Here is a 27,112-nt window from a genome sequence, read left to right as displayed (position 1 = left end):
TCTTCCATTCTTTTGTGGCATATGCCTCCTAGCTGGGGCAATTCATGTTCTGTATTCTGATTTTCCCCCTAGGGTGGCTTTCATTTTGCCTCAGAAATTCCATAGCGGTGAATTGAGCTGCCTTTCGTGTGGGTTGAGGATTTTAATAGTCTGCTCTTCGCTTGATTTCCTGTGGGGTGCTCCTTTTCTCCGGGTCTTTTACTCTCCTTTTGGCCTTCTTTGTCTGAAGGAGTGACGTGGATACTGCCTTGGCTGACCTTTAACCCCATCAGAATTCTCTGTGCTAGATCTTTTCCTGCCTCCCTTGGGGTGGTTACCGATGGGTAGACATGAATGTGTGAGAAGGTTTCTTTCATTGCGTCCAGGACCCTCTATGGTGGCACTCGCTTAATTGGTCTTCGATTCATCGACAGTTTCCTCTTCTCTGCTGGCCTTGGACTTCATTGCGGCAGGACTCACTTTGCTGGACTTCCATTCAAGATTTTCACAGGCTTTCTTTTAGCTGCTGGGGGAATCCATTGTGATGTTTGCCAATTCAAACCTCTTGGTGTGCTTCCAGATTCCTGAAAGAAATCTTTCAAAATTTCAAAATCAGTTCGAATGTAATACAGTTTAACTTGGTCAGTGTTAGTCACTGTTTTCTGGCTGTTTGTAGCCTTTAACTATAAAGTTGTAAATTAAATTAAAGTTGTAACTATAAAGTTGTCTTTTGTGTAGTATCATGTTTCACCATTCTTAAAGCAAAAGTTAAGTCTTTGACACAGCTATCCCAACGGTCATGATAATTCTTAATGTATCTCCCCAGTAATTTTAAGGATATTTTTGTTTACATGTTCTGCTATATTTGATTACGGCCTATATGCTACCATTTTCAGATAACATATGCCAAGTCCTGTGCAAAGATTTTCCTCTTTACTGACTTATGAACTGTTTTCCGATATCAGATATTACGTTTATTGGGTTCCCCGTATTTTAAGATATATTTATTTAAGAACGAATCTGACACTACTTTTGCTGATGCTTGTTTAAGGGGAATTATTTCCACCCATTTTGAAAAATATTCAACGATACTTAAGAGATATCTGTTCTTGTTTAGCCTTGTTCTGGGATGAGATTCTAGCAAATCAATGGCTGCCAATTCAACAGGGAAAGTGGCCTTTATATTATTTAAGTACTCAGCCAGGTTATAGTTAACATCGTTAATTATTGGCACATGTGACATGATCTAGCATACACCATCACAACTCTGTAACTACAGAAAATAAACCGCTTTGCATACCCTTTGCAATGTTTTCCTAATACACTGGTTATCGTAAATTAATGAAAAATCACAAAAATCACAATTACTGAAAAAGTTACATGTAGAATTTAATGAAACTTACCCACAATATACAACATATAGTAAGGTATCAAATAACATAAAAAGAAATTACCAGGCAAATATGGTAGTATAGAAATTAGCACATGTATAAAATGAACAAATCGAAGGTGTCAGTTTGCTATAGGAAAAGTACCTTCAATATGGAATATGATCACCTCTAGAAGCAATACAGCAAATACAGCGATGTGTGATGCTTTCAATTATGTGGTCTATCAGTTCCATAGAAAGCGAGAGCCATTGCTCTTGCAAAGCAGTTTAAAGTGCGGCAAGGGTCTAAGAGGGCGGATTGAGAGCAGCTAGACATCTCCCTAAAGCATCCCAAATGTGCTCTATAGGATTCAAGTCCGGGGATCGAGCTGGCCACTCCATGCGCATAATTGTTTCCTGTTGAAGATAATCATCTACGATGCGAGCCCTGTGTGGTCTTGCATTGTCGTCCTGTAACAGGAAAGCATCACCTATTGCCTTGGCATATGAGCGCCTCTAGTCTCCCAATGGTTCTCCCTTGCAGTTCTGCAGGCAAATGATGCCTGGAGGTCATTGTTACGAATTGGCTATCTCAGGTTTCTGATGTCACTGTCACAGTGAAATGTGTGGGCTTGCTCTCAAACATGGACTTTTATGCTCCTCACAGGTGACGTATTCTGAAAGCAGCACCACTAATTTGCATATTGCAGTTTTACTCAGCTACTCTTACTTGGCAACATATTCAAATTTTACACGGTTTGGCTTATTTTTGAGGAAGTTATCGCTATTTTTGTGATTTTTCCTTAATTTATGATAACCAGTATACCTAGGTGACCAGATATAGGTGAATCATGCAGCTCTTTTAATATATTTAATCGTAGACTCGCTGAGATCATTGGCTGGCACTCTTAATTCTTGTTAGTTATTTTTGTGCAAAATAGCAATTTTTCAATAATTTCATAGTGGGCTGCCCTATTTCTAATTGCCGTTTTGTCCTCATGCTAGAAATGTTAGGGGTCTTCGAGATATGCATAAATATCTCTGAATTCAGGGTCTGATTTCAGTTCTGCAATTATTGTTTCACAGGATTGAATTATTTTCGAAGTTAACATAGTACATCTGACTGTAGTTCCCTCTTCGTCAAATTTAATTCTTGATAAGGCATTCACGACAACGTTTTCCTTCCCTGGCAACAACAGCTCAGACAGACGTAGGCCAAAGGCAAATGTGCTTTGCTCAGGGATCCTAACTCTCTGCATTGAAGTCAATTGAACTTGACTTAAATATTATTCTCTTCCTCATTTGCATTCAATACAATTTTAAAAACTCATTCTGATAGGGATTCGTAACTTGAAGTGAGATAAGACAGGAAAGGTTCACTAAATCAACTCTTTGAGGTTCTGTACATAAAAAAATTTTTTTTATGAAAAAATAATTTTACACATAGATAATTAGCCTCTAATACAATTTTATTTCATGAAAAAAAAAATAAACCTTTAACCTTTAAATTTAATTTATAACGTGGTGGGATACAGCTTGTCCCACCGCACATCTAGAGCAATAAAATTTTGCCTGAGTGTAAATTCTCCTAACATGCTTAGTGCTAGTTTTAGCAACCAAATGAAAATGCAAGATATAAAAAAGGTTTATTAATAATTTTCTAGAAAATATTGATCATATTTGCAAAATTAAAAAAAAAAAAAAAAAAAAAAAAGTACATAATTTTTAAAACATCGCTCCCTGTACGACATTTAAGGTATTTTTTAATGATTTCATAATAGATTTGGAACAGAGAAGATTTTTGCTCCTAATTTATTTACTACAAGTTGGAAAACGAGGATATTTAGAAGGCAGTCATGTTTGTTTACATTCCACCTCTCTTTACTCTGCTGAGGATATTTTTCTATGGTGAATCACACTCACATATCCATTCAGTGTTCAACGACATTTCATGTTACAGGGTTATATTTTCATTTCTTTTGGAAAAAACACTAAATCTTTTTAACAGTTTAACATTACTTTAATTTATTAAGAAGTATAAATTTGCATTACCTATATATGAAATGAGCATGATACTTGAATTTTAAAAAATTTGAACGGTGCTGCCACCTAGTAGCAACATTTCCTACATATGCGGTGGAACATATACGTATGTTCCACCTTTTAATTTCAACCATTTTTAATTAATGTATATGATTCAAATAATTTTTATTAGAAACGAAAACTTTCAGATAAAAATATTCATTCTAACACCAAAAGTTGTTTTTCAGATGATTTAAGTTGCATAAGAAAGTAAGGGAGAAAAAACAGCTTCAAAATTAGACCTTTAAAGAATTTTTATTTTGCATTATTTCCATAAATGAATACTTGTGCTGCCATCTATTATATATTTAGAAAACTAAAGGCGTAATTGCATATATTTTAAATGGAATTTTTCAGCTTTCTTGGAGATAAAAACTGATAAAAAAGGTGGGGTGTCCCACCGCCGTTTCAAAGAGTTAAAATAACTGTTATAAAATTAAAATTTACCTTAGAGTACAATGTTTTCAATATAGTTACAACTTTATTTTCATTTCTCAATTCAGTAGTAAATTCATTGTTAGTAGTAGGCAGGCATTTCTTTTTTGAAAAATAATTATTGTTTGTAATATAATTTCCTTATTGTAGAACTTTTGTTTTTAATATAATTTCCAAATTCTTTTTTATTCCCAGTCTATACGCATTGTTAGCCGTATTTTTTGTCTGAAGTTAAATTAAGATTGCTTTTTAATAAAAAATTACTTTACTGTGTGTGTTGCTTTACTATATCTATGAAAAGCTTTTGATCATAGTATTATATAAAAATTTTTAGTTTGCCAATTTATATTAATAACATTTCAAGTTTTGAAACTTACAGTAATTTGGAAAATAAAAATCTTATTGTGCTGTAATGCAAGATATTTTTTATCTATCTTTTTAAAATTAATTTACTAATATTATATTTATTTTTATATAATATTTTTCACTTTTAAACTTGTACTAAATATTACAGTAAGTATGCTGTAATATCTTTTTTGTTCTTGAGTTAGTCTCGTGGTGATTTTAAATGTTTAAGCTAAAATGTAAAATTTAATTTTCAGAATTATGTTGATTCATCTCTGACTTTACCTTCTGATTCAATATCGGCTTTAGGTATTCATTGGTCAAATTATAAAGTGAGTATCAGTTAGTTTACATAATTTATGAAATGTTAATAAATTGTCTTATTATTTGTGAAAAGTGTTTTTAATATTTATTTAGTTCTTGCTATACTGGTTTTGGTGTCTTCGTGATTTATCAGAATATTTATCTTTGATATTATACACATATGCATTTAAGTAATCTTGGGGCTGAAAGCAAATACAGTCAAAAGTCTAATCCGGACGTCCATAATCCAGAATGATCTATAATCTTGACCTCAAAGCTACAAACTAAGCGTAATTGTTTAGCGCGCATGCGTAATACTTTTACGCTTGCACTTAATACGTTTACGCATTCGCGTTTAATGTATAACGAACGGTATAAGCTAAGCTAAAATTATCTAATTATCTATTTCAGTTAATGTTGCAGATTGCGTTGTTCCTCAATATTCTAATTGGATCCGGCTTATTATTTTTTTGCAGACTGTTAGAGCAATTTTATAAAAGTAAGCTTGAACTTTTGATTATGTCAAAAAGAATTTCCAATTCTGGAGCTGCCAAAGGATCTACAAAGTGAAAGCATGTTTCGATGTCCATCAAACAAAAAGTGGAATTGCTGCAAAAAATGGATAAAGGCATATCCTTTGTTTCTCTAACCATTCCGAAAACTGTTTATCAATTTCACGCTGCTCTGTGTGTGGGGAAGGGGGAACATCGCGACGCACAACAAACTGGAAGTTGATCTGTCAGCACTATCCTTATCTTCAGGGCAGATGTTTTTATTTTATTCGACTTATAATTCCTTACTAAATGTAGTATTTCATCTCGATGTACTCCATTTTTGATATGATTTAAATCAAATTCCTTGTCATTATAAATATCACGAATACACATCAAATAGTTTTCTGGTTGCAATTTTCTAATTTCAACTATGCATAATGTATGCTTTGTGCATGTGCACGTTGAAAGAAATGTTTAATAAAATAAAAAAATAAATATTAAGCTTTTTTTTTTCGTAAATTTTGATACCTTTTAGATCATAGTTGCTCTTTATTTCATAAATTACGCTTTCATATTTTTAATTTTATAATTTCTGCATGCCATCTTACCAGATTTAAACTGATGATTTATAATCCGGAATCGCCGAAGTCCCGACGAGTCCGATTAAAGACTTTTGTCTGTATTAAATTTTAGAAGTATACAGATGATCATTTTAATGATTAGATTTAACTCCTTCATTATTAATTCCAAATAGGGCTATGTCCTCAAATGCAGAATGCAATTTGTTATTTTTAAAGTCTAAGGAAAAATTGTTTTTTCTTAGAAAGTCCAATCCGAGTATGCAAGGATCTGTAATCTCTACTACATATGCCGTGTGATAAAAGGCGGCACTTTCAAACGTCATGTTAATGTTTAATTTTCCATAAATGTCAATTTTATCCCCGGATACAGTGTGGAGTTTTAGGTGTTAAGCCATATCTTTTCGAATGATGGTAACATTGGCTCCTGTGTCGATGGTAATATTACAAGGGACTCTATTGACATGTTCCATTATGAAAAGTCCATTACTACCGCCACTCACTACAGAAATCTGAAGTGCTTTAATCTGTTGCTTTTCATTATCTGGCAACCTCCGCCCCATGGAGATGACCATTAATTAGTTACCCTCTTTCTTGCTAGGAGTGGTCTTAACATCCGTACCCTGGGGTGTTCTGCAGTTTCTTCGTATATGTTCCCTTCAGCACACAATTCCAGCACTTTAGGGCCGGTTTCTTGTCAATAATATTCCGTCTCGGTGCATTGAGTTGTCTGGTTAAATTGTCTAGACGAACAGTGACTTGATCCCTTGGCTCCTGGATTTAAGCAGCTCTGATTGGGTGGCAGTCTCTATGAGTTGTTTGCTGGCCTGCCTCGAATTTCATGGCACACACTAGATTGCTTTTCAAATCTTTTAACATTCGTCATTCATAGAGCTTTCTGTATTTCAGGATCCCGGATGCTGTTGATAAAGTATTGCAGAGACAGAATTTTCCATGTAATTCCGAAAAGGCAAGGTGACATAGCCTTTCAACATCCATGGTGAGCTCCTGGAGTGTTTCTGTTGGCTTCTGTTACGGGATTTTACTTGAAGCCTACTGTAATCTTTTAAGCATTTTTTGCCAAAGTGCAGATTCAATGTACTGGACAGAGCTTCAAAATCTAGCCTTTAGTTTTTGGAAAGAGTCTGAAGGATATCCGCTGTGCCTGCTCTCAGAAAAGTGCCGAGATGACAGGCCTTAGCTTGAGGATACCACCCATTTGCTTCCGCCACTATAGAAAACTGTGCGTTATATACTTGCCAAGAGGTCTGAGTACACATGAGTAAAAATTTAAAACCCTTGGTGTTGCTCCCTGCCATCGCTATGAATTTCTTCAATGAATCAACATCTTTGGCGACTGCAGTAACCATGTCATCAATTTGTTGTTCCATGGCAGAAACTCTATCCTCTATCTGTTCCTTTACAGAAGAAACACTTTCTTCTATTTGTTCCTTTATCGGAGAAACTCTTTCTTCGATTTGTCCAACTTTAATTTTAACCGTGTCAATTCTGTCTTTCATACCTTCAAATTTGTTTTCTATTATGCAAGTGATTTCTCTTTTCATTTCCTCTTGGCCCACTTTCATTTCTCCTTTAACTGCTTTCATCTCTTCGTTAACAGAATCTTGGTCCAATTTTGTCTCTTCTTTAACTGATTCCTGACTAGCTTTAATCTTCTTTAAATGCAGCAAAGGCTGCCATGAATAGCCTTAACTGTTCTTCCGTCACTCTTATGATTGGCATTTAAATCCCACTTCTGACACCAAAACTTTTTGCATGTGTACCGGTTCGTAATAAATTAAATGCACAAGTCCGATGAAAGTGAATAAAATTTATTCTTATTACAACAAATAAAAAGAAAATGCTTAAATTTCCGTAGATATATTCGTACAATATTCTGATTTCTGACAGTAGTTATCTTTTAACCTACTAAAACATTCAGCGGAACTTAATTCAAAACAGAGAAATGTAAAGAAAGCTAATCCAATCTCGCCGCAAACTTGCTACAGTAAACAACAGCAGTTTTCTAAACAAACTGAATTGAGATTTTTCTCTCTGTGGCTTTTATAGCTTTTTAAGTCGGCCCCTCGAGATTGTTCTAGCAATTTCTCAAAAGCAAAAAGAGTAGAATTTCGGTTACGGCTAGTCAATAACATTTATTTATTAAATGTTAAATGCACTTGCTCTTGTATTTTTAATTTTTTTCTGGCTTAGCTTTCTCTTAATATTCGTCACGCGCTGCACTGCATGGGGAATAAAACAATTTAATTTATAATTCTACTAACATTAGCTATTTAAATGACAAATCTGTAATAATATTTACATTATTTACACTTTTGTCTATTTTTTTAATGGTGGTTTTTTTCGAAGAAAGTGACACCACCTTTGAACCACCTACACAATCCAACATTTACATGTTTTGCACATGTACCGGGATCTGTAACAAATTCACTATCTGAAGGCAATTCGTGTAGCATTTTCAGTACTTCAGAAATGGTCAGCCCTCTCCCATCCATTTGCAAAATAATTAAAAATCAGAAAAAAAAAAAAAAAAAAAAAAAAGAACTAATATTATATCTGCAATTAGGAAATATTGTTACATATAGTTTTATTTGAAAGATCAATCCAAACATATAAAACACCGCAAGTATCGCACAAGAACAATGATAAATAATAAAAAAGAACAAACATTTATAAAGTAAGAATAAATAAACACGGGAACAAAAGTAAAAAGTTAAAAATTTAAACAACAAGGAAAGGAACATAAGAGTTGTTGTCTTTACACGGAGTTCATGAAAGCTGTGGCATTCCAATATAGTTGACTTATCTCCCCACATTGAGACTCTTTATCTAGTTTTGGGCTATAAGATTCTGCATTCATGATGCCCGAATTGCAAATTTAGCGTATACTAGTAGATGGAAGGATGCCAATTTTATTAAGATGATGTGCAATGCAATCGTGACCTGTTTGCAGTCTGAAGTTTGCCACAGCCTCTTTATGGGGTTTTTGACAAAACTTTTTCCATGTGTCTTGAATGTTAGCCCAGGATTTGCCTGTTGATTTTGCTGCCTCGTCAGATTTAAGAGTATCCTGTGATTTCTCAAAAATATGCGTTTTAAGTGACTGTGGAGGAAGTGGTTTGCTGTCTTGTGGCACGTGTTCCTCTCTTGGCTACTGAGTCTGCCTTTTCATTACTGTCGATACCTACATATGAAGGGATCCATTGAAAAACAATTGCTGCAATTAGAAAATTTTAACTATAAAGTAAAATTAAATAAACATCTACAACTCAAAACTGACAAAACTTCTTTGAACGAAAGTAAAAGAGAACTGCTGTAGTGGAAAACCAATCACTGCAACGAAAATATATACTAAGCAGAAATATTACCATTAAATTTGGAAGTGGAAATCTGCACTCATCTGATGCATTACCTGGTTTGCCTATTTTGGCACTATAGTACATTTCTTCATGAAATCATTTCAGGGGGTTGCAGATAATCAGAAAGAACCCATAATTCTTTAAGCCTGTTTTATTTGGAAATTTTCCCTATTTTTAAAATAATATTTGAAATTTTTAAAGATGCTGTGTGATATCTCCACTTTGGTGTATAAAAGCTATGTAGTGACACTTTATTTATTAACTCTGGTTTTAGATGTGGGATCTAGTCAAGTTAACTCAGAACTACTTAAAGCTACTTTTGATGTATGTTGTCGAAGGTATGTAAGCAAAAGTTCATGCTTTTATTAAGTAAAGTGCTATTAATGCTAATATGTATTTTAGTTAATCATTTTGAATATATTCATTGGAATTGAGTTTTGTGTTTTAAAATAATTGCAGGAACATCAAGCATTCTTATACATTGTATATCAGGTTGGGATCGCACTCCACTTTTCATTTCATTATTGAGAATGTCGCTGTGGGCAGATGGCAGAGCTCATTCTAGTCTGAGTGCAGTAGAAATGGCATATTTGACATTGGCATATGATTGGTACCTTTTTGGGTAGGTTTGTATATATTCGCTTAAAATATTTTTCTGTATTTTTTAAGTCTTTTCATTTAGCAAGTGAAAAAGTTACTTTTTTGCAGTATTATAAGTTGTTTCTGACTTATAAATATCTTTGTGTCGCTTCATCTCATTTAATACATTTCACTACATGATATGCTTATTATTTATCCATAATAAAAAGTCAGATTAAGATTTACTGCCATGCAAGATTGGATGTAATATTGGGATTTGGGAAAGACAGGGTATGCAATTAAAGATAAATTTTTGTTTATAGGAATTTTGATATTTTTTAAAATCTATGAGAGTGAAACAAATTCTTGTTTCTTAATATATAAATTTATCAAACAGATTTAATTTATCCAGGAATATAAATTGTGTTCATTGCAGTTAATAAAGTTCATAGGAAGAAGTTAAAACATTTTAAACTTATTTTCTAATAGTTTAATTGCATTAAAAATCTTTCTTTTATCTTTTCTTTATTTTTTGGAATGACTTAAAAATTATGATTCATGGTATAGCATGATTAGTTGCATGTGAAACATAATATTGCAATATTTGCATGCTTCACAAAGAATATTCTGATAAAAATTCTGAGAGCATATCATTGGTTGGAAATACGTGTTGTTTCAGATTACTTGGTTGTATTGTTGTATGAACTTGCACCTGTTAAAACTTTTTTTTAAAAGCAATGAGGAAAATTTCATGAAAGTTTATGTGAAGCCTTTTTCTGAAATACTTATAAGTAAATGAATTTTTGCATAGTAAACAGAATGTTGTATAAGTATCTTACAACCCACACTAGAGTAATATACTTTAAATTTTGAAATAAGGAGAAAAACATATAAAATTATTTTTTGCTGTGATTTTTAGTCCAAAGGGGCAATTTGCACTGAAGGACTATTATTTTCGTTTTGGCATTTTGCTTTGAAAACTTTAAAAGGCTGTATCACTTTTCAAATTGTTGCCACCAAATATTATCGCACTGTATTATATTTAAAGGAATTAAGTAATGAAGAATCTGCATAAATGTATGTATGTTTCTTGCATTGTGATAAAACAGTGGTACTTAGAGCTATCCAATTTTGAATGATGTAATCCTACTTCAAATATGGGCATCTGGAAGCCCAACTTTAACGGATTTTTGATTAACAAACTCAAGGATTTTAAAGCGAGGAGTGGCAACGCTGTACAGAAAAAACATTTTTTTCTCCATTTGAGACTGTGTATCAGAAATTCTAAAGACATGCTCAATTTAAAATTATTTTGCGATATTGCTCTTCAACTGAATTTTATGCTTTAAGGTGCGTTCAGACGTGGGCATAAAGCGCATAGAGGCATAGTCATAAGGGCATAAAATACGGGAGACCTGTTCACACTTTGCGAGAACGAGGTGTAAGCCGTGGCCAATGAGAGAAGCTACATTTGCACATGCGTTGAATGTCTACAACTTTCCCGCGCTGTTCTCCCGCTCGATTGATTTCCCGCGTTCGCTCTGCTTGTTTTTTTCGTTGTGTCATGGCTTTTTCAGCTCGCCACAAAGTTTTACTGGCTCAACAGAATGACCTTTTATCTGCCCTTCTCATTAGGCAAGAGGCAACGGAAGAAGGTAAAAAACGAAAAAGAACGAAATGGTCGAGAGATATTTTTTTAAAAGACCAATACTTGGTTGGCACATATATTTCTGTGCAAAGCAGTATGGAATATTTCTGCATTGTACTGTAGTACTCTCTATACTATAAACATGTACATGCATATTTATATATATAAAACCTTCCTCAATTTTTATATATAATTTCTCTTAGGAGAAATACGATATTCTAAATATGCCTAATTAAAAAAAAAAAAAAATCTTGAGGATAACTAACAGATAGCCTGTATATAATATTTTTCCATTTTGCAGGTGTGAAAGCAGTTAAGCTAAAAACAGTACTTACCATACATTATTATTATTATTTTTTAAATTTTCAATCAAAAGGAGTATGTTTCTATGACAGTGAAACATGTGTGCTTAGCACTCCTTAGTCACTGTCCCTGTTGATCACTATAGTAGTTTGCTGCACTACCAGTATCAATTATCACTAGTACTAGTATCCCACAACTGGTCACAATGACCAGCAACCACAACTAGTACAATACTAGGAAACGTTCACCCAACAATGTATTTTATGCTCAATCATTAAATACATTTTGCTGTGTTGCCAGCTGTTTGTATACACCTATTTCTAATAATTCACATGTATAAGCCGCACTCCTGGAATTTAATTTCAACATATGCTGTCATTTCTATTTACGTCCAAATCTCAAAAGTAATTTCACATTGACAAATTTTAGGTACCCAAGTCTTTATATACATCAAAATTATAAACATTCATACCTTATCCAGGAATTTCTACCAGAGAAATAGCATGAATTTAATGATCAAAATTTCATTGAAATGATAGTAATAAAGAGTGGATAATATTAATAAATACTATTCATTAAATTATAGTCCATGTTACGAATTATGTGTGCTATTCAGTTTCATTAAAAGTAAATTCCTTTCATGGAGAACGTAATTAAAAAACAGAACAGAACCTCAACAGGAGACAAAACTGTCTAGACTCTTGACTGTTTTAAGGATATTTCACTACATTTTTCCCTTCTTGGAATTCATAAGAGCATTTTCTCAAAAGAATAATCTTTTATTACTTATACAAAGCTTACACCATTGAATTGACTATTGTGACTATTCTTAAATAAGTGAAAATAATTTTTCATTTTTCTTTAAAGTAATATATTTACTGTTAAAAAAACAGCAGATTCTTGATATTGATTTGATGTTTTAGTAAAATTAATTCATGAAGTTTGTTTGAAAAGAAAATCAGCATTTGAAGCAAATAGCAATACAATATTTCCAGCTTTTTCAATAAATTTATTCTTAAATACAAAAATAATTAAACAGGAAAAAATTATAGAAATAAATTTTTTTAAAAATTATAGACAGACAGAAAGTAATAATAATAATTAACACAGAAAAAATAAAATTTTTGCAATCATGCATTTTTTAAAGAATTTACACAATAAAACGAAAAATATTGGATGGGATCAGTCATCTACAGGATCATACACAGCGTGCATAATTCTGAGCTTAACTTTCGCTTTATGAGTTTCATCCATATTTTTCAATATAAATTGAAAAATTCATTAAAAAATGCATTAAAAACTCATTAAAAAATGCATGTCATCATCGTATATTTCTTGCGAGATCAACTCTTTATTTTGTTCAGATATGATTACAACTCCTCATTTCGTTTGGATACGATTACAACTCATTTGGATACGATGTGTTCCATATTAAAAAAAAAACGTCGCATTCGATGTGACAGCGAAATCGTCTAAAGAAAGCCCCTTCGTTTTAGCTTCGCTCTGATTGGTCGACGCTTATCCCAAACTCGGTGTAAAGTTAAAAACTTTGAACCCTATACCACGAGCCCTAAACCAGATTCTGTGACGTAGCAGAGACTGGTTGCCTTGGCAACGAAGCTCGGCTTTAACCACTTATGCCCCTTACGCCCTCGTCTGAACAGAGCCTTAATGCAACAGACATGATATTTAATAAATAAAGGCAACACACAAAATGTTAAAAAAAATGCTCCTTTGGACGTAATTTAAAATCTGAAACCTTTCAGATTTTCTTTCTTTATTATTATTATTATTATTCGGATATATGATTTTTCAATGGCAAAAATTATTTGTTGTTATTAAGGTGACATACACTAGGATCGTATGTGGTTATAGCTCCTGTGTTACTGAAAATAATGGAGAAAATTCTGTTGCTAAGCAGGAAAAAGTTGTGTACTTTTTGTTTCAAATATTCATTGTCACACAGGATCTCTAATGTTAAAAACACTGGCACCTTTAAACACTAACACTTTGCTACATCAAATGTGTGGCAGGAAGTATAGTACTCAGTACTAAAAATTTGTTACCTTTGCAAATCAAAACACGAGATATGATATCAGAAGTTATGCCATTTGTGAAAAGGCTTATCAGAACATCACAGTGACAGAAGCGAATAAAAAATAGGTAAAAGTGATTAAAAAAATTTTCTTTCAAATATTAAATTTGATCTAAAGTATTAATTTGTAAGTTTCTCTTTTTTTATTGATGAAAGGAACTGCCTGCAAATTGTATTTAAAATTTTTTTAAATATCTTTTCTTAATTATGCAGTCATTATGACAAAAAATTTCGAAACAGTTGATGCTGGTTAAATCAGTAAAGTACAAAATACGGTCCATTATTTTTCAGTAAGAAAGAGAAATTGATGCAAATTAAAAATGCTGCTGGATATTTAGAAGAGAAGTACAAATGCCAAATATCTGATCATAAAGTAAAGTTAGTTTTATTGTATGTAAAAATATGATTTTTATCTATATTAATATTCATCATTCTTTTAGCCATGATCTTCCATCAAGATTAAAAGTTGGTGAAGAGGTAAGTTGAAGTATTTTTGAATATATCTGAAATATTTATCTCTGAAAAATATGTAGAACACATTACAGTACAATTTTTAATTGTATAAAGTTTTGACAGTAGTACAAGGGGCACTGGTTAGTACAATTTTTAGTATTAACAAATTTTAGTGGTACAAGGTTTAGTGCATATACCCAGTAGTATAAGGTTTTAATTCCGGGACATATTTTGAGTATTATATTAGTATAAGACATTTGATATGTATGTGAGAGGAAACAAAATTAGTTTGGCCTAAAGTTCGTATTGATCTCATGCTCTTGGTTTTAGACATCCTTTGTTATCAGCTTGCTACCTGAAAACTTCAGATTACTATCTAGTGTGTCATAAATTAGAATTTATCTTTAAAATGTTCTGTGTTAAAATGTATAACTAATCATGCAAATATTTCATTTCTATTCTTAAATAAATGTATTATTTACTCTTCCTGAATGCATAAAGCTAAATCTTACTTATCCAAATAAAATTCAACTGAGAAAGGTTTTCAGTTTTAAAAACTTCTTTGGTTCTGTTTTTTTTTTTTTTTTTCTTCTTTTTTATAGAAAAGAAAAGAAATGTACAGAGAAAGACCGTACATACTCATGCCACTGAAAATTTTCACCGTTTAATTTCATTTGAGATGCAGTTAGACAACAGCGTATCCAAAATAAAATCTCAAATAAAGTTATTAAAAAAGCATTTCATGTAGAAGAACTAAAATATGCTAAAATATTGTTATGCTGATGAGTAATGCATTTTTGTAATACAGAAGACAAATGAAATGTCTTATATATTGTCATTTGGCAACAACATATATTTATAATAGACTGAATTTTATTGAAAACTGTACACCATAACATCTTTTTCAGAATCTATATTTGGAGAGGGATAAGGAAATAAGTTCAGTATATCATAAGAGCTTTAATGAATCTTTATTTCTCAGTACCTTCATACTAATCTTCAGATTTATGAATTTAACATCTTAATTATTTATATTTTGATATAAATTCTTACTCTCATGACTATAAAGTCATGGAAACAAATTATTAATCTTTTGTTTTTAGTGACATTTATTTTCATGTCTTAGTTAAATTTGCAACTGCTAGGATATAATTTTTATGATAAGCAGATTCTGTTTGTAAAAAAAAAAAAAAAAAAAAAAAAAAAAAAAAAGAAATCCATCATCCATTTTAAAAAAAAGAATAAATAAAAAATTCGTGAAAGAATTTTTTTCAGAGTCCTGTTGGTGAAGTTTTAGATTTTGACATCATTTGCTTAAAATCAAACATTTCTTAGTATTTATGTTCTTGTTTAAACATTTAAATGGGATAATACATTGTAAAGCTGTAAATTTCCCTTAGTTTGTTTGCTTTATTTACAGTCTTGTGCAAAAAATTATGGATTTTTTACTTTTGCATGGTTTGCATTATTTACCAAAGTTTTTGTATGTGCATTTTGTTTCAGAAAAGGAATTTTTAAATGAATTAAATTTGTTTAATCTCATTTAATGAATGTAAATGGCAGCATGTTTTTATTTGCATTTAAATTAATTCTTTATATATTTTTTTAAAGAAAGGTCAACTTTATTTGGACAGTTAACAGTTTTTGTTACTTTGACTGGCATAATAAATTTAATATTTAGATTTATTTCTTTTATTCATTCATTTCAATTTGTTGTTGTTAAGTTTTGTATATTTGTTTTAATCTTTAAATTATTTATTTTTGCATTATTTTACTAAATTTATTTAACAACTGAAATGGGCAAAAGAAAAATATGTATGAGAAATTAAGAAGAAAAATTGTGAGGCATTACTTGAAACAAAAAGACATACTGATCTGGAAAAAAAAAAAAAAAAATTATTAAAAAAACTGAAAGTTTTACAAGAAACTGTAAGGGTTTTTTTAAAAAAAGAAAGAGAGTGGTTAACAATAAAATGAAAATTTATCAGCAAAACTTTTAGGCAGATGTTTGCATAAAAAGATGTCCTACGCATAATACTGAGTCTAAAAAATCATAGATTATTTTCCACACAAGTAAAATGGGTATATAAGTACTGCAAGTAAAATGGATATCTCAGCCAGCAACTATGTAAAATGATGCTTTCTGAAAACTGGATTAAAAACCTAAGCTAATACTTTCTCTGGTAAAGAAACTCATTTCTTAGATCCAAATTTGTTCACGTGGACTTTTTAAAATTGGAGCAAAGTATTTATTCCAAATTTAATTATTTTTCGTATTCAAACTAATTTTACTAATTTTTTAATCTTTTCTCTATTTCTGTCTAATTAATAAATATTTCTTTCATTATTCTTGATAATTTTTTTTTTGCCAGAAGTTTTTTTTTTCCCAATAAGCTTCAATCCAAATACTTATTGATAGAGTTCAGTTTGTTTGTAGGAGGAGAGTCAAAGGAGATAAAAAAGGCTGAATTTTAATTGAAGTTAAGCATCACCCGTCTTTAATGATTAGGAGATGTATATCTGTTTATGGTACCAGACACATTAAAATAATTAAAGGAAGTATAAATTTATACAGAATAGTAGGAGATGTTGGAAAAATATATTTTTCACACCTTAATATATGATTTCTTCTAGGAGGTGCAATTTTTCAAAAATCTGATGTGTACACTACATGACTTCCATGTATGAAATATTAAATTATATGCAATTTTCATTTAAAAATATTGAATTAAAAGTTAATGAATTTTGAATTAAATCTACTCTTTGTCGATAGTGCATAAACCACCATAGAATAAATGCATTCTTTAAAGTTCACTATATTTATTTACCATAGCGACACTTTGGTGCTAGGTTCACTTAACGGCATTTACATCTCATTCATTTTATAACTCAGAATGCACAAAAAGTATATTGTCTGAAGAATTACCACATGTTCTATTGGAATACTATAATAAATCTAAAATGATGTATAAGAAATTAAACAAATAAAAAAAGAAACAGTTTTTCACAGATGATTCAGCACTGCTTACCTACTCATAAACATTCTTCTCTGTCCGAAACAGAGTGGCAACAGTATTTTTTGTTATTTACTTCTAAAGTAGTTCTAATTATTTCTAAACTTCTAATTATTTTACTTCTAAAGTCTTCGAATGCTAGCTTGACCTGGAAATAGTTCTAGTATAAAACCCATACAAGAAATGTAGAATATTTTCAAAAGTAAAATCTAACCACAACTTTTAATAATACAGATAGATGCATTAACTAATTGAAAGAAATTGTAGATTATGGCAAACACTCAGTCAGAATTATTATTCTTAGTTAGTTAAAATGGATGGGATTATTTTCCTGAAATTGTTTAAAATTACAGCCTAAGTATTATTTTCATATTATACATGCTTTCTGCATGGATGTAATATTTATTCTAGTGTTGCCAATAAACCAATGTTCTCCAAGGCTCTGTTATAAAGTATGGTGATAGATTGAAAAGCTTTTAGAATCATAGAGAAAATAAAGTAAACTGGTTCAAATTATGTTTGATTATTGTTTGCTGCATTTAACTCAATGTTTCCCTGACCTTTTAACTGTCTGCTGGTTTCCTTTAAGATCTTCCCAAATAGCCGTTAACATCATCAGTCATCTCTTCATTTGACAAGTGTTGAATTTTAATTTGGGTGACGTTGAGAGTAGCATAGTATAAAACTTGGTTGCCTGCTTAAAGGAGCATATTTGCTGTAAGTTAAACATAATCTGTTGAAACAAAATAACAGTTGCATAATCGATTTCAGAAAACAAAACATTTATTTTACATATTTTAGAACATTCTGAAACAACATGTTTCATCTGCAAAAAACAGTCGATGCTCTCACTTCAAAACATTACGGCATTTGACTTGGCACTCATCTAAAAGAGAAGAATTACAGAAGCATTGTTGCCATACAAAAAAGAAACATAGTTACAAACTTCATACAATAATAAAACAAAAACACTTTTGAAAAATAAACAATAATAATAAAAATAGTAATAATAAAATCCTTATTTCAAAAAACAATATTGTCTTGATTATGCAACATAATTTTCAATGGATGCTTAGCAAAACAGATGAACAGGATATGTCAGCATACAGCATTGAAGGAAAAAAAATATGATGATGAAAATTGGTAACATCTGATTAACTTAACTGGTATGTCAGTAAGTGTTTACTTGTCTGCAACAATTCCGGGCAATACTTCATATAAATATTGTCCTGGACATTTTGCTAGATTTCTGTTCCTATTATCATTGTCAGCTCTATTCCCTTTCGGGATTCCATGCATCACATCGCTGCATCACGTTGGAGAGTATCATGACAACTGGTCACATGAATAACCAGGTACAATACACACACCAGCTAACAGTCAGGAGGATGTAGAGTCTTCACACTCATTGTTTTGCTTTTAATGTGGAACTGTACAGCATTTAATATTACATGCCTTTAGCACTGCCCTTCCACGAGGAAGAATGTAAATTTTCCAACACTTTCCCTCACAGAACTGAAAAGAGAATAAAACAGAAAAAAAGCATTTAGTTAAAGTTCAAGACCTAATAGATTCATACATTTTCTGTTCCTGTGCCAAGAATTCTTCATTAAAATAGCGGCTAGCATTTCTGCTGTAGATGCATACTTAATGTCAGTTTCCTTTTTGTCATATAACTGTGTAATGCAATGAAAGCGAGTATCAATATGTTTTATTCAAGAGTGATTTTTTAACTAAATACTGTGCACTTTGATTGTCGTATAACAGAGTTAATTCTATTGTCTTCTCTGAAAAAATAGCTCTCTTAATAGCAAATTGCAAGTGCATTGCTTCTTTTTATGTTTAATTAATGCTATGTGTTCTGTTTTAGTACTTGATAGTGCTACAGTTCTCTGCTTGCGTGATTCCCAAGAAATTGGGCTTCCTGCTAATATGAAACTATAGCCACTGAATAATTTCCTGTCAAGAGCATTTTTGGCCCAGTTTGTGTCTATATAACATTTAAGACTTTTATGTGTTTTGGGATGAGTTATTTTCACATTTAAAGAAGAATTAAAATATTGTAGTGTGCATACTGCTTGAACCAAGTGAAAGTATTGTGGGTTTGCTAACAAAATTTTCAGTGTCAGTTTGTATTAAGTATATGATTAAGACCTGATACCCATTTTTGTCTCTATCATGGCATTTAATGGTTCACTTTAGTTTCTAATGGTGTTAATGTAGGTTTCCATTCTTGTATAATAGCATATTTAGCCAAGAGTTCTTTTATGTACAGCACAAAGTCCCAAGATTCAGGCTAAGCATTTATGATCTAAAGGGTATCAAAATTTCTAAAAAAATATGATTAGTATCTATTTGTTTACTTTATTAAACATTTCTTTCAATGTAAGTTGTTTAACTTGCTCTATTTTTTGTGCTGGACAGACATAATTTCTTGTTCAGTTACAAAGTCCTATAATTGCTTTGTTGGGAGAGTTCCGACTTAACTTGTCAACAAATTTTTTTTTGTTTTTGTTTGTTTTTGCCCGCCAGCGGCCGAGCGGTAAAGTCAATGAACACTGGTAGTTCGGTCCGAGGTTCGAATCCCGCGAGCAGGCTGGTTGCATGGGTGTTTTCGTGGTTTTCCCCATGTGTAATGTGTATACGAGCCAGTTTCCCTTAGAAAGTCCTCCACGAAGGCATCCCTTCCCTTAGGCAGATAGCCCTAGTGTGCTTTGCCATAATTAAATAAACCAAAACAAACCAAGCTTTTGTTTGTTTTCAGTAATTTCTTTGTTACTTTTGTCACTATTGGTAGTGGTATTTTCTGTATTTAGAACTATACGGCAGATTTTGCAGTTGATTGATGATTAGGGCATTGTCATTGTAATCAGGGCTAGCACTAGACATTTGCCTCCTGGTGCAAATGCCATGAAACCAAAATTCTGCTGCCCAATTTTTTCCTAAATTTTTACAATTTTGCTGCTCAATGCTGCTGCACTGGTTGCACAAGCTCTGGGCGCTGGCCCTGATCGCAATGAAAAACTTCTTTTATATCATCTTCATTTATTACTGCTTCTCTACTTCATTTATTACTGCTTCTCTCTGCCTTTGGTTTGCAATATCCGAAAACCTTCATATTCACGGCTATCATCTTCATCATCCTCACCATGAAATATGCTAGCTGGCTATAAATTATGCCAAGCAGTTTTTAAAGTATATGGAGACACATCCTTCCACAATCTTGCTATACTCCACAAAGCAGATTTTATGCTAAAATATTAAAAAAAATTCTTGAATAGTTTTACCATTATTCAAGAAATTTAACATGGATTTAAAAAATTCTACTTTACATTTGCATTTTCAGAATGTGCACTGTTTTGATGTTGTCCAGCGGTTCTCAACCTTTTGACTAACGCGTACCATCTAAGCGAAAATTGAAAAACTATAGTACCACCACTACATTTTGCAATGTTTATTTTTCAATGTGTCAATAGAAATATTAAAAAAATTATATTTTGCTATTTATGCAACTTATTGGCTATATTAAATGTGCACACATAAAAAAATATTAGATTAAAAATTGGTTACCATTTTAATTATCAAAATTTAAGTTATAATACTTTTAATTCCAAAATTTAGTGTGAAATTTGGTTCTGTTTAAGATTGATCAATTTCTTTATGTCTGCTTATTTTACTTAACTTCAACCGTAAATTCAAATAAAACGTGGAAGAAAATACTTGTTCACACAAATAGGTTGTGCAAAAAGGCAATAAAAATTTAACAGCTTTGTTTGAAATGCCTTTAAATTCCTTTTTTGGGTTTAGCCAAAAGTTAACAAGTGTATTATTTGTACAATCTTCAGTTAGAGTTCTATCACAGGAAATTTCTATCAATTGTTCTTTTTCTTCACGTGAATTTTGAATTTAATAGTTAAAAGTACTGTGTTTCTTTGCATACCACCTATTTTCCTCTTGCATACAGCTGGTTGAGAACCCCTGCTATAGGCTGACGATGGACGTACAATTTCTTAATGGAAATATTAAAAAAAAATATTTTGGCATTTGTAGAAACTATTGGCTATTTGCATTAAATATGCACGCATAAAAAATATCAGATTGAAAATTTATTATCATTTTAATTATCAAAATTTCATTTATAATATTTTAATTCTAAAAGTTAGTGTGAAGTTTGGGTCTGTATAAGAAAGATCAATTTCTTTATATCTGATCTTATTTCACTTAGTTTTAATCATAAATTAGTATCCACTTCTAATTTTGTTCTTTTTTTATTTTTCAATTATAACTTGGAAGAAAATCCTTGTTCACACAAATAAGTTGTGCGAAAAGGCAATAAAAATTTAATATCTTTATTTGAAATGCTTTTTAGTTTTTTTTGGATTAGCCAAAATAACAAGCAGCCAAACGTGTGTTTATTTGAAATCTTCAGTTAGAGTTTGAGCACAGGAAATTTCTATCAATTGTTCTTGTTCGTCATGACATAAAATTTCAGGTACATTTGAGCAAAATATATTTCTAATCGAATTTTCTTTTTCATAATCCTTGGGAAAATACGTGTTGAAATTATTTATCAATGAAAAACACTGATTTTTGATGTCGGATGCAAATTCATCTTTTATTTTCAAAATATTTTCAGTTAGAAAACATTCTGAAAAAGGCTCAAAAGCTTAAAATATTATTATCCAATTCTTTGATTATTAGAGTTTTTTTTTTTTTTTTTTATCATTGCATTTATTATATCTCTAATGGTAAACAATATTAACACTTTTTCCTTGTAATCCTAAATTTAACTCGTTTAACTTTCCAAAAATGTCAGCTAAATATGTTAAACGCGCCAACCATAATTCCCTAAATAAACAGTTTTGCAGTTCAAATTTTGAGTCACAGAGTAAAATTTGAATTTCTGATTAAAGTTCAAAAAGACAATTAGAAACTTTGCCTCTGGATAACCACCTTACTTCAGAATGTAACAAAAATGTTTCATGTTCGCTGTTCATCGCTTGGCATAAAATCGCAAATGTTCTTGAATTTAAAGCTCAGCTTAATTAAATTAATAAAATTAAGAATTTTCACAGCTTGATTCAAAATGGTATTCAAATTTTTGAGAATTGTTTTGGCTGCTAAAGCTTCACAATGAATGGAGCAGTGAGTAAATTTAGTTTCAGATGCAACTTTCTTTATTTGAGGAATAGCACCAGAATATTTTCCTGTTAAATCCCGAGCTCCATGACTGCATATGGCAATGTGATTATTCCAAAGAATATGATTCTCAGACATAAAATTGTCAATTACTTTGAAAATTTCACTTACAAGTTGCTCTATCATGAAGAGATTCACAAAATAAATACTATTTGGCAGTTTGTTTATTTTCTTCGAAACGTATGTAAACTAATAATTGAACAAAGCTCATTACATCAGTACCTTCATCCAATTGCAGTGTGAAATACTCACTGTGTTTTATTTTTTTGAATAAGTGTCACTTTTATGAAATTTGCCATTTCATGAATTCGTCGACTTACTGTCTCATTTGATAATGGAATATTATAAAGGTCATTAGCCACTTTTTTGTTGAATGATATTAAAATGATATCTTGAGCTGCTGATAATATATGGTTTTGTTTGATAATGTGAGCCTGCCTAGTCTTGGCATTCTTAAGCTTACTAGGTAACTAGCTTCCAAAGCTTTTTGTAGAAAGTAAACCTACCACTTGATTGTAACAAAACCTTTCATTGCTTGTTTACTATTTTTTAACTCTTTGCTTGTTTACTTCTTATTGCTTGTTTATTATATTGATAATAAAATATTCTTCAGATTTATCCTTTAAATTAGCATGCTCAGATTCAAGATGTCTTTTAAGAAACAATTGTTTCATACTTTGATTGGATAATAGTTCACCGCAAACAACACATTGAGGTTGAGGATCCATTTCATTCCATTCCAAGTAAACCCAAATGATAACTTTCATTATATTTTCAGTATACAATTTTTTTTTTCTTTTCAATATTCTTAGTGATAGTAGATTGTCCTGGATCCATCACCTGTGAATCATCACTTTTCTTCTTGCTCAATTCGAGCAATTTTTACTTCCTTGTACAAAGTAAAGGAAGTATTGTAATCATGAAAAATTCAGGGTATCATATTTCAATAAAAATGTTCATCTTGATGGCTAGTCAGGGCTATACCGAGCAGGGGTGCAGCGTGTAAAAATATGCGAGTGGCAAAAATCAGGGGTAGCTGGACTCTTATGATAACACAAATAAATATTTTCAATTTACTTGCTTAATTGTTTGTACTTTTTACATAGTTTGTTTTATGCAAGTACTTAGTAAGTATAGTAAAAATTTTATTAATCATTGAGTATTTTTTTTAAATTTGGGGGAGGCAATCTTGGGAAAGTACCTGAGCAGCTAGTGGCCTAGGATTGGCCCTGTGGCTAGTGAATGCAATTTCACAATGTTTTTGCATGACATCTGTATGTAAGGACAGAATAGAATAAAGGGTTCTTTTTCCCCAAAAGATTTATAAAACGGATTTAAAATAGGCTCAGAAGAGAGTTATCAATGAAATTTTTAAATTCCTTTGTGAAAGATTCCTTTCTTAATTTTTCTAAGCTTTTTAAATAAGACTGAAGAAATTAATATATTTTTATTGTCTCTTTCTGCAAGAGAAACGTTAAAGCAAAACTAGATGTAATTAGGTTAGATAATTAAATTAGACGTATTTAGAGGGTCAGATGTAATTTTTAAATTTCTAATTACAAAATAAAATATTTTTTTTGCAGAAGTGAAATACAAAAATTTAAAATAAAATTGTATTATTTCAAATAAAATTTATCGGTGAGGCTTAATTCGGTTTCTTTACAAAATCAAGTAACTTCTATTTTTGGAGCCAAATTAATATTAATTTACACACTTTTGTCACAAGTGAGATTTTAACTTCCTTTATATACAGGGTATACCGTAAATGTTGCGACAAACTTCTAGGGGAGGTTAGGCATATCATAAGGATTAAGAATTGTATAGGAATACCCGAAAATGTCACGGGTAAATGGTATCAGAGGTAGAAGATGGGAAAAGAAGCAAGAGTGATTAATTTGAAACATTTGTTGGACATGAATACAAATGGTGTATGACAGCTTGAATGTTACAACAAATGCTCACGGTTTGCACGATCAGACGGCAATCATGCCTGACACCGACGGACCATTTGAATGCCGCGAATTATTTGATCTTTCTAGAGCATCACCTTTCCGATTTGCTTGGTGATGTTCTACCAAATGTAGCATGTGATTTCAACATGATGGGGCCCCTACTCATTTTGGAATAGATGTTTGTACTCATTTGAACAGATCATTCCTGCAACGATGGATTGGGTGTGGTGGACGAGTTCCCTGGCCCCCACATTCAACCAGATTTCTCGAGCCTTGATTTCCTTTTGTGAGAAGCCATCAAAAGTGTTGTGTATCACAATCCTGTTGTACCTGAAATTGATTTCGTGGCAAGACTCGTCTAAGCAGCTACTACAATCAAAGAAATTCCCAGTGTGCTTGAATGTGTCTGGCAATAAATGGTCCTTCGGTGTCAAGCATGTTTGGCATCTGATGGTGCAAACTTCAAGCATCTGTTGTAACATTCAAGCTGTCGTGCACCATTTGTATTCATGTCCAATAAATGTTTCAAATTAGTCACTCTTGTTTCTTTTCCCATCTTCTACCTCTGCTACCACTTACCCCTGACATTTCTGAGCATGGGTCCTGTGCAATTCCTTATCCTTATGATGTGCCCTACCTCCCCTAGAAGTTTGTTGCAGCATTTACAATGCACTCTGTGTATATATATATATATATATATATATATATACTCACCCGGCTACTCGGCTCAGTGAGCTGAGTTTTTTTTATTTTTTATTATTCTTATATGTTGGTAAAATGTGCATTTTTTGCTTTAAAAATGATTGAATTATATTGTTCTTATTTTCCGGTTAAGGTTTTTATGTCATTAGTTAATCTGCATGCTATAGTTGTAGAATTATCAACAATTTAAATGTAAGTGCAGCTAAGCCCCCCCTTTTTTTTACCATAACACCCATATTTGTTTACATTTGAAACTTGGCAGAATAGGGAATTAAGTCTGTTTCTTCATCTTCAGTGTCTTTTTGCCGAATGGGGGCAAAAGGAAACTTTTAGTTTTGTGTACCAAAAAATCTGCCTTCTGACAGAATTGCTTGTTTTTGCATAGAAACTCTAATTTTATTTGTAAAAATTAGTTTTTAAAAAAATTTTTTTACTGTATTTGGTGTTGTATGTTTTTCTATGCTTTTCAATTTTTAGTAAAGCTATTTTGAGGTTTTAGGTATTTTTACCTGGCCACAAAGTGAGAACTGAATTAATTTAATGAGAAATCTATCTCTAATGTAATTCAAGGAAATAAGTTTAAATGAAATGCAGGAAAAAATGCATATAATTGAATATTCCATACAAGGAAGTCATATGGTGTACCCATCAGATTTTTTCATTTTGAAAATTTGAGTTTGTTTTATTATTTTTTTCACGAATATTTAAATGCACAGTATATTGCAAGTTCTTCAAAAACAAATGCCGATACTCTCAAATCGCGTAGAAAAAGTAAGGTATATAAAGCTATAAGAAGACAGAATACTTATTGTTAAAGAAAGCAAATTGACATAAAAAATTATTCTAATTGAAAATACAGCAATGTGGGTCTGGAACAGTAGCTACAAAAAGTGTAGACATACTAATAAATCGATCAGTTCTAAAAGAATTAATGAGGTACTATTATCTTTGCATATCAAGTTAATTTTTATTTCTTATTAAATACAACTTCCATTTCTAATACTCCTTTTAAAAACATCAATTATAACAAATTTTGTTATGTTTGTGGCTAAAAGAATGTTTGTGAAAATAAAAATGTATCATTTTGCTAAAATCTGTGAGCAGCTGTTAACTCAAAGCTCAGATCGCATAAATTTCAAGTGATAGAGAAAAAACTTAAACAAGATAGTAAGGGATTTAATTTTTGAATTCATTAGCTAGAAATTCTTTGTTTCTTTGCATACCACCTATTTTTCTCTTGCATACCACCGGTTTGGAATCGCTGCTCTAGAGTATATAGGCTTGTAACATATTTTTCTCCTTTTTCATAAGTAATACTCCTTTTTCATAACTAAATAAAATTTTGCAAATTTGTGTATACATATTAAGTAAAGTTAGGAGAAGTTGTAAAACATTTTCAGCCTAAGCCCACAAATAAAAATGTAGTAATCAAAAGTTAAAATGATGGCAGTTTTTTCCATGGTGTTAAAACATTTTTATAACTAGAAGCATGTATATATGATCCATGGTTCCAAAAATAAAGTCTATATGAGGACTTTTATGGATGCGGTATAGATATTAGTCAACATTATTAGTTTTATATATTTTTGTTTGTTCCCAAGCAAAACTTATTAAGTTTTTTTTTAGGAATCTTACATTTTTTTCTTTGCAGATATTATTTTTCTGCTTTGAATTCTTAAAATTTATCTCTTCTGATGATTTTTCTGCCAAGAAAAGGTACTTGAAATATTTATTTTTTAAAACTGTTTCTTAAAAGTATAAAAAAATTTTTTTAGCATTTTGAATTGACTTATACTGATAAGCCAAAACATTACGACTGTTCTCACATTTTTCAATGAACTTGTCTGGATGATGTTGAAGGCACATGATTAAGTGGGAATGGTATTTAACTGCTGCTTGGAGAAGGTAATTATTCTTGCACTTACTTTTGCGAGTGAAGGGAAAGGCTGCTGATCTAAGTGAATTTAATAGAATTGTAGTGGCCCGAAGACTCCGAACGAGTATATCAAACTGCATGACTGGTAGGTTGTTCACGATCTGCTGCTACTAGTATTTATGGAAAGTGGATAAATGGTGGTGAAACCAGCAGTAGATACCAAGGTGTTGGAAGTTTACATGCCGTCGAAGAAAAAGGACGTCAGAGACTGCCTTTTTTGGTACAGCAAAATCAGCACCAGGCAGTGGCTGATCTGATGGCCACTG

The 27,112-nt window shown here is 31.5% G+C and overlaps 1 protein-coding gene across 1 annotated transcript in view; it reads left to right on the top strand.

The window, feature by feature from the left end:
- Nucleotides 1–27,112, top strand: part of LOC118187983 (phosphatidylinositol-3,5-bisphosphate 3-phosphatase MTMR14-like) — a 100,044-nt gene that overhangs the window by 35,232 nt on the left and 37,700 nt on the right. Inside the window, exons 10-14 of the mRNA XM_035358296.2 lie at nucleotides 4,468–4,542; nucleotides 9,240–9,303; nucleotides 9,425–9,587; nucleotides 14,031–14,067; nucleotides 26,562–26,626. Coding sequence (XP_035214187.1) covers nucleotides 4,468–4,542; nucleotides 9,240–9,303; nucleotides 9,425–9,587; nucleotides 14,031–14,067; nucleotides 26,562–26,626 — 404 coding nt within the window. The remainder of the gene's footprint in view (nucleotides 1–4,467; nucleotides 4,543–9,239; nucleotides 9,304–9,424; nucleotides 9,588–14,030; nucleotides 14,068–26,561; nucleotides 26,627–27,112) is intronic.

The sequence above is a fragment of the Stegodyphus dumicola genome, chromosome 5 (genome assembly GCF_044657685.1).
Source record: "Stegodyphus dumicola isolate Sdum_Otavi_A_Nest chromosome 5, ASM4465768v1".
NCBI lineage: Eukaryota > Metazoa > Arthropoda > Arachnida > Araneae > Eresidae > Stegodyphus > Stegodyphus dumicola.
This window is presented reverse-complemented; position numbering and strand designations above follow the sequence as displayed.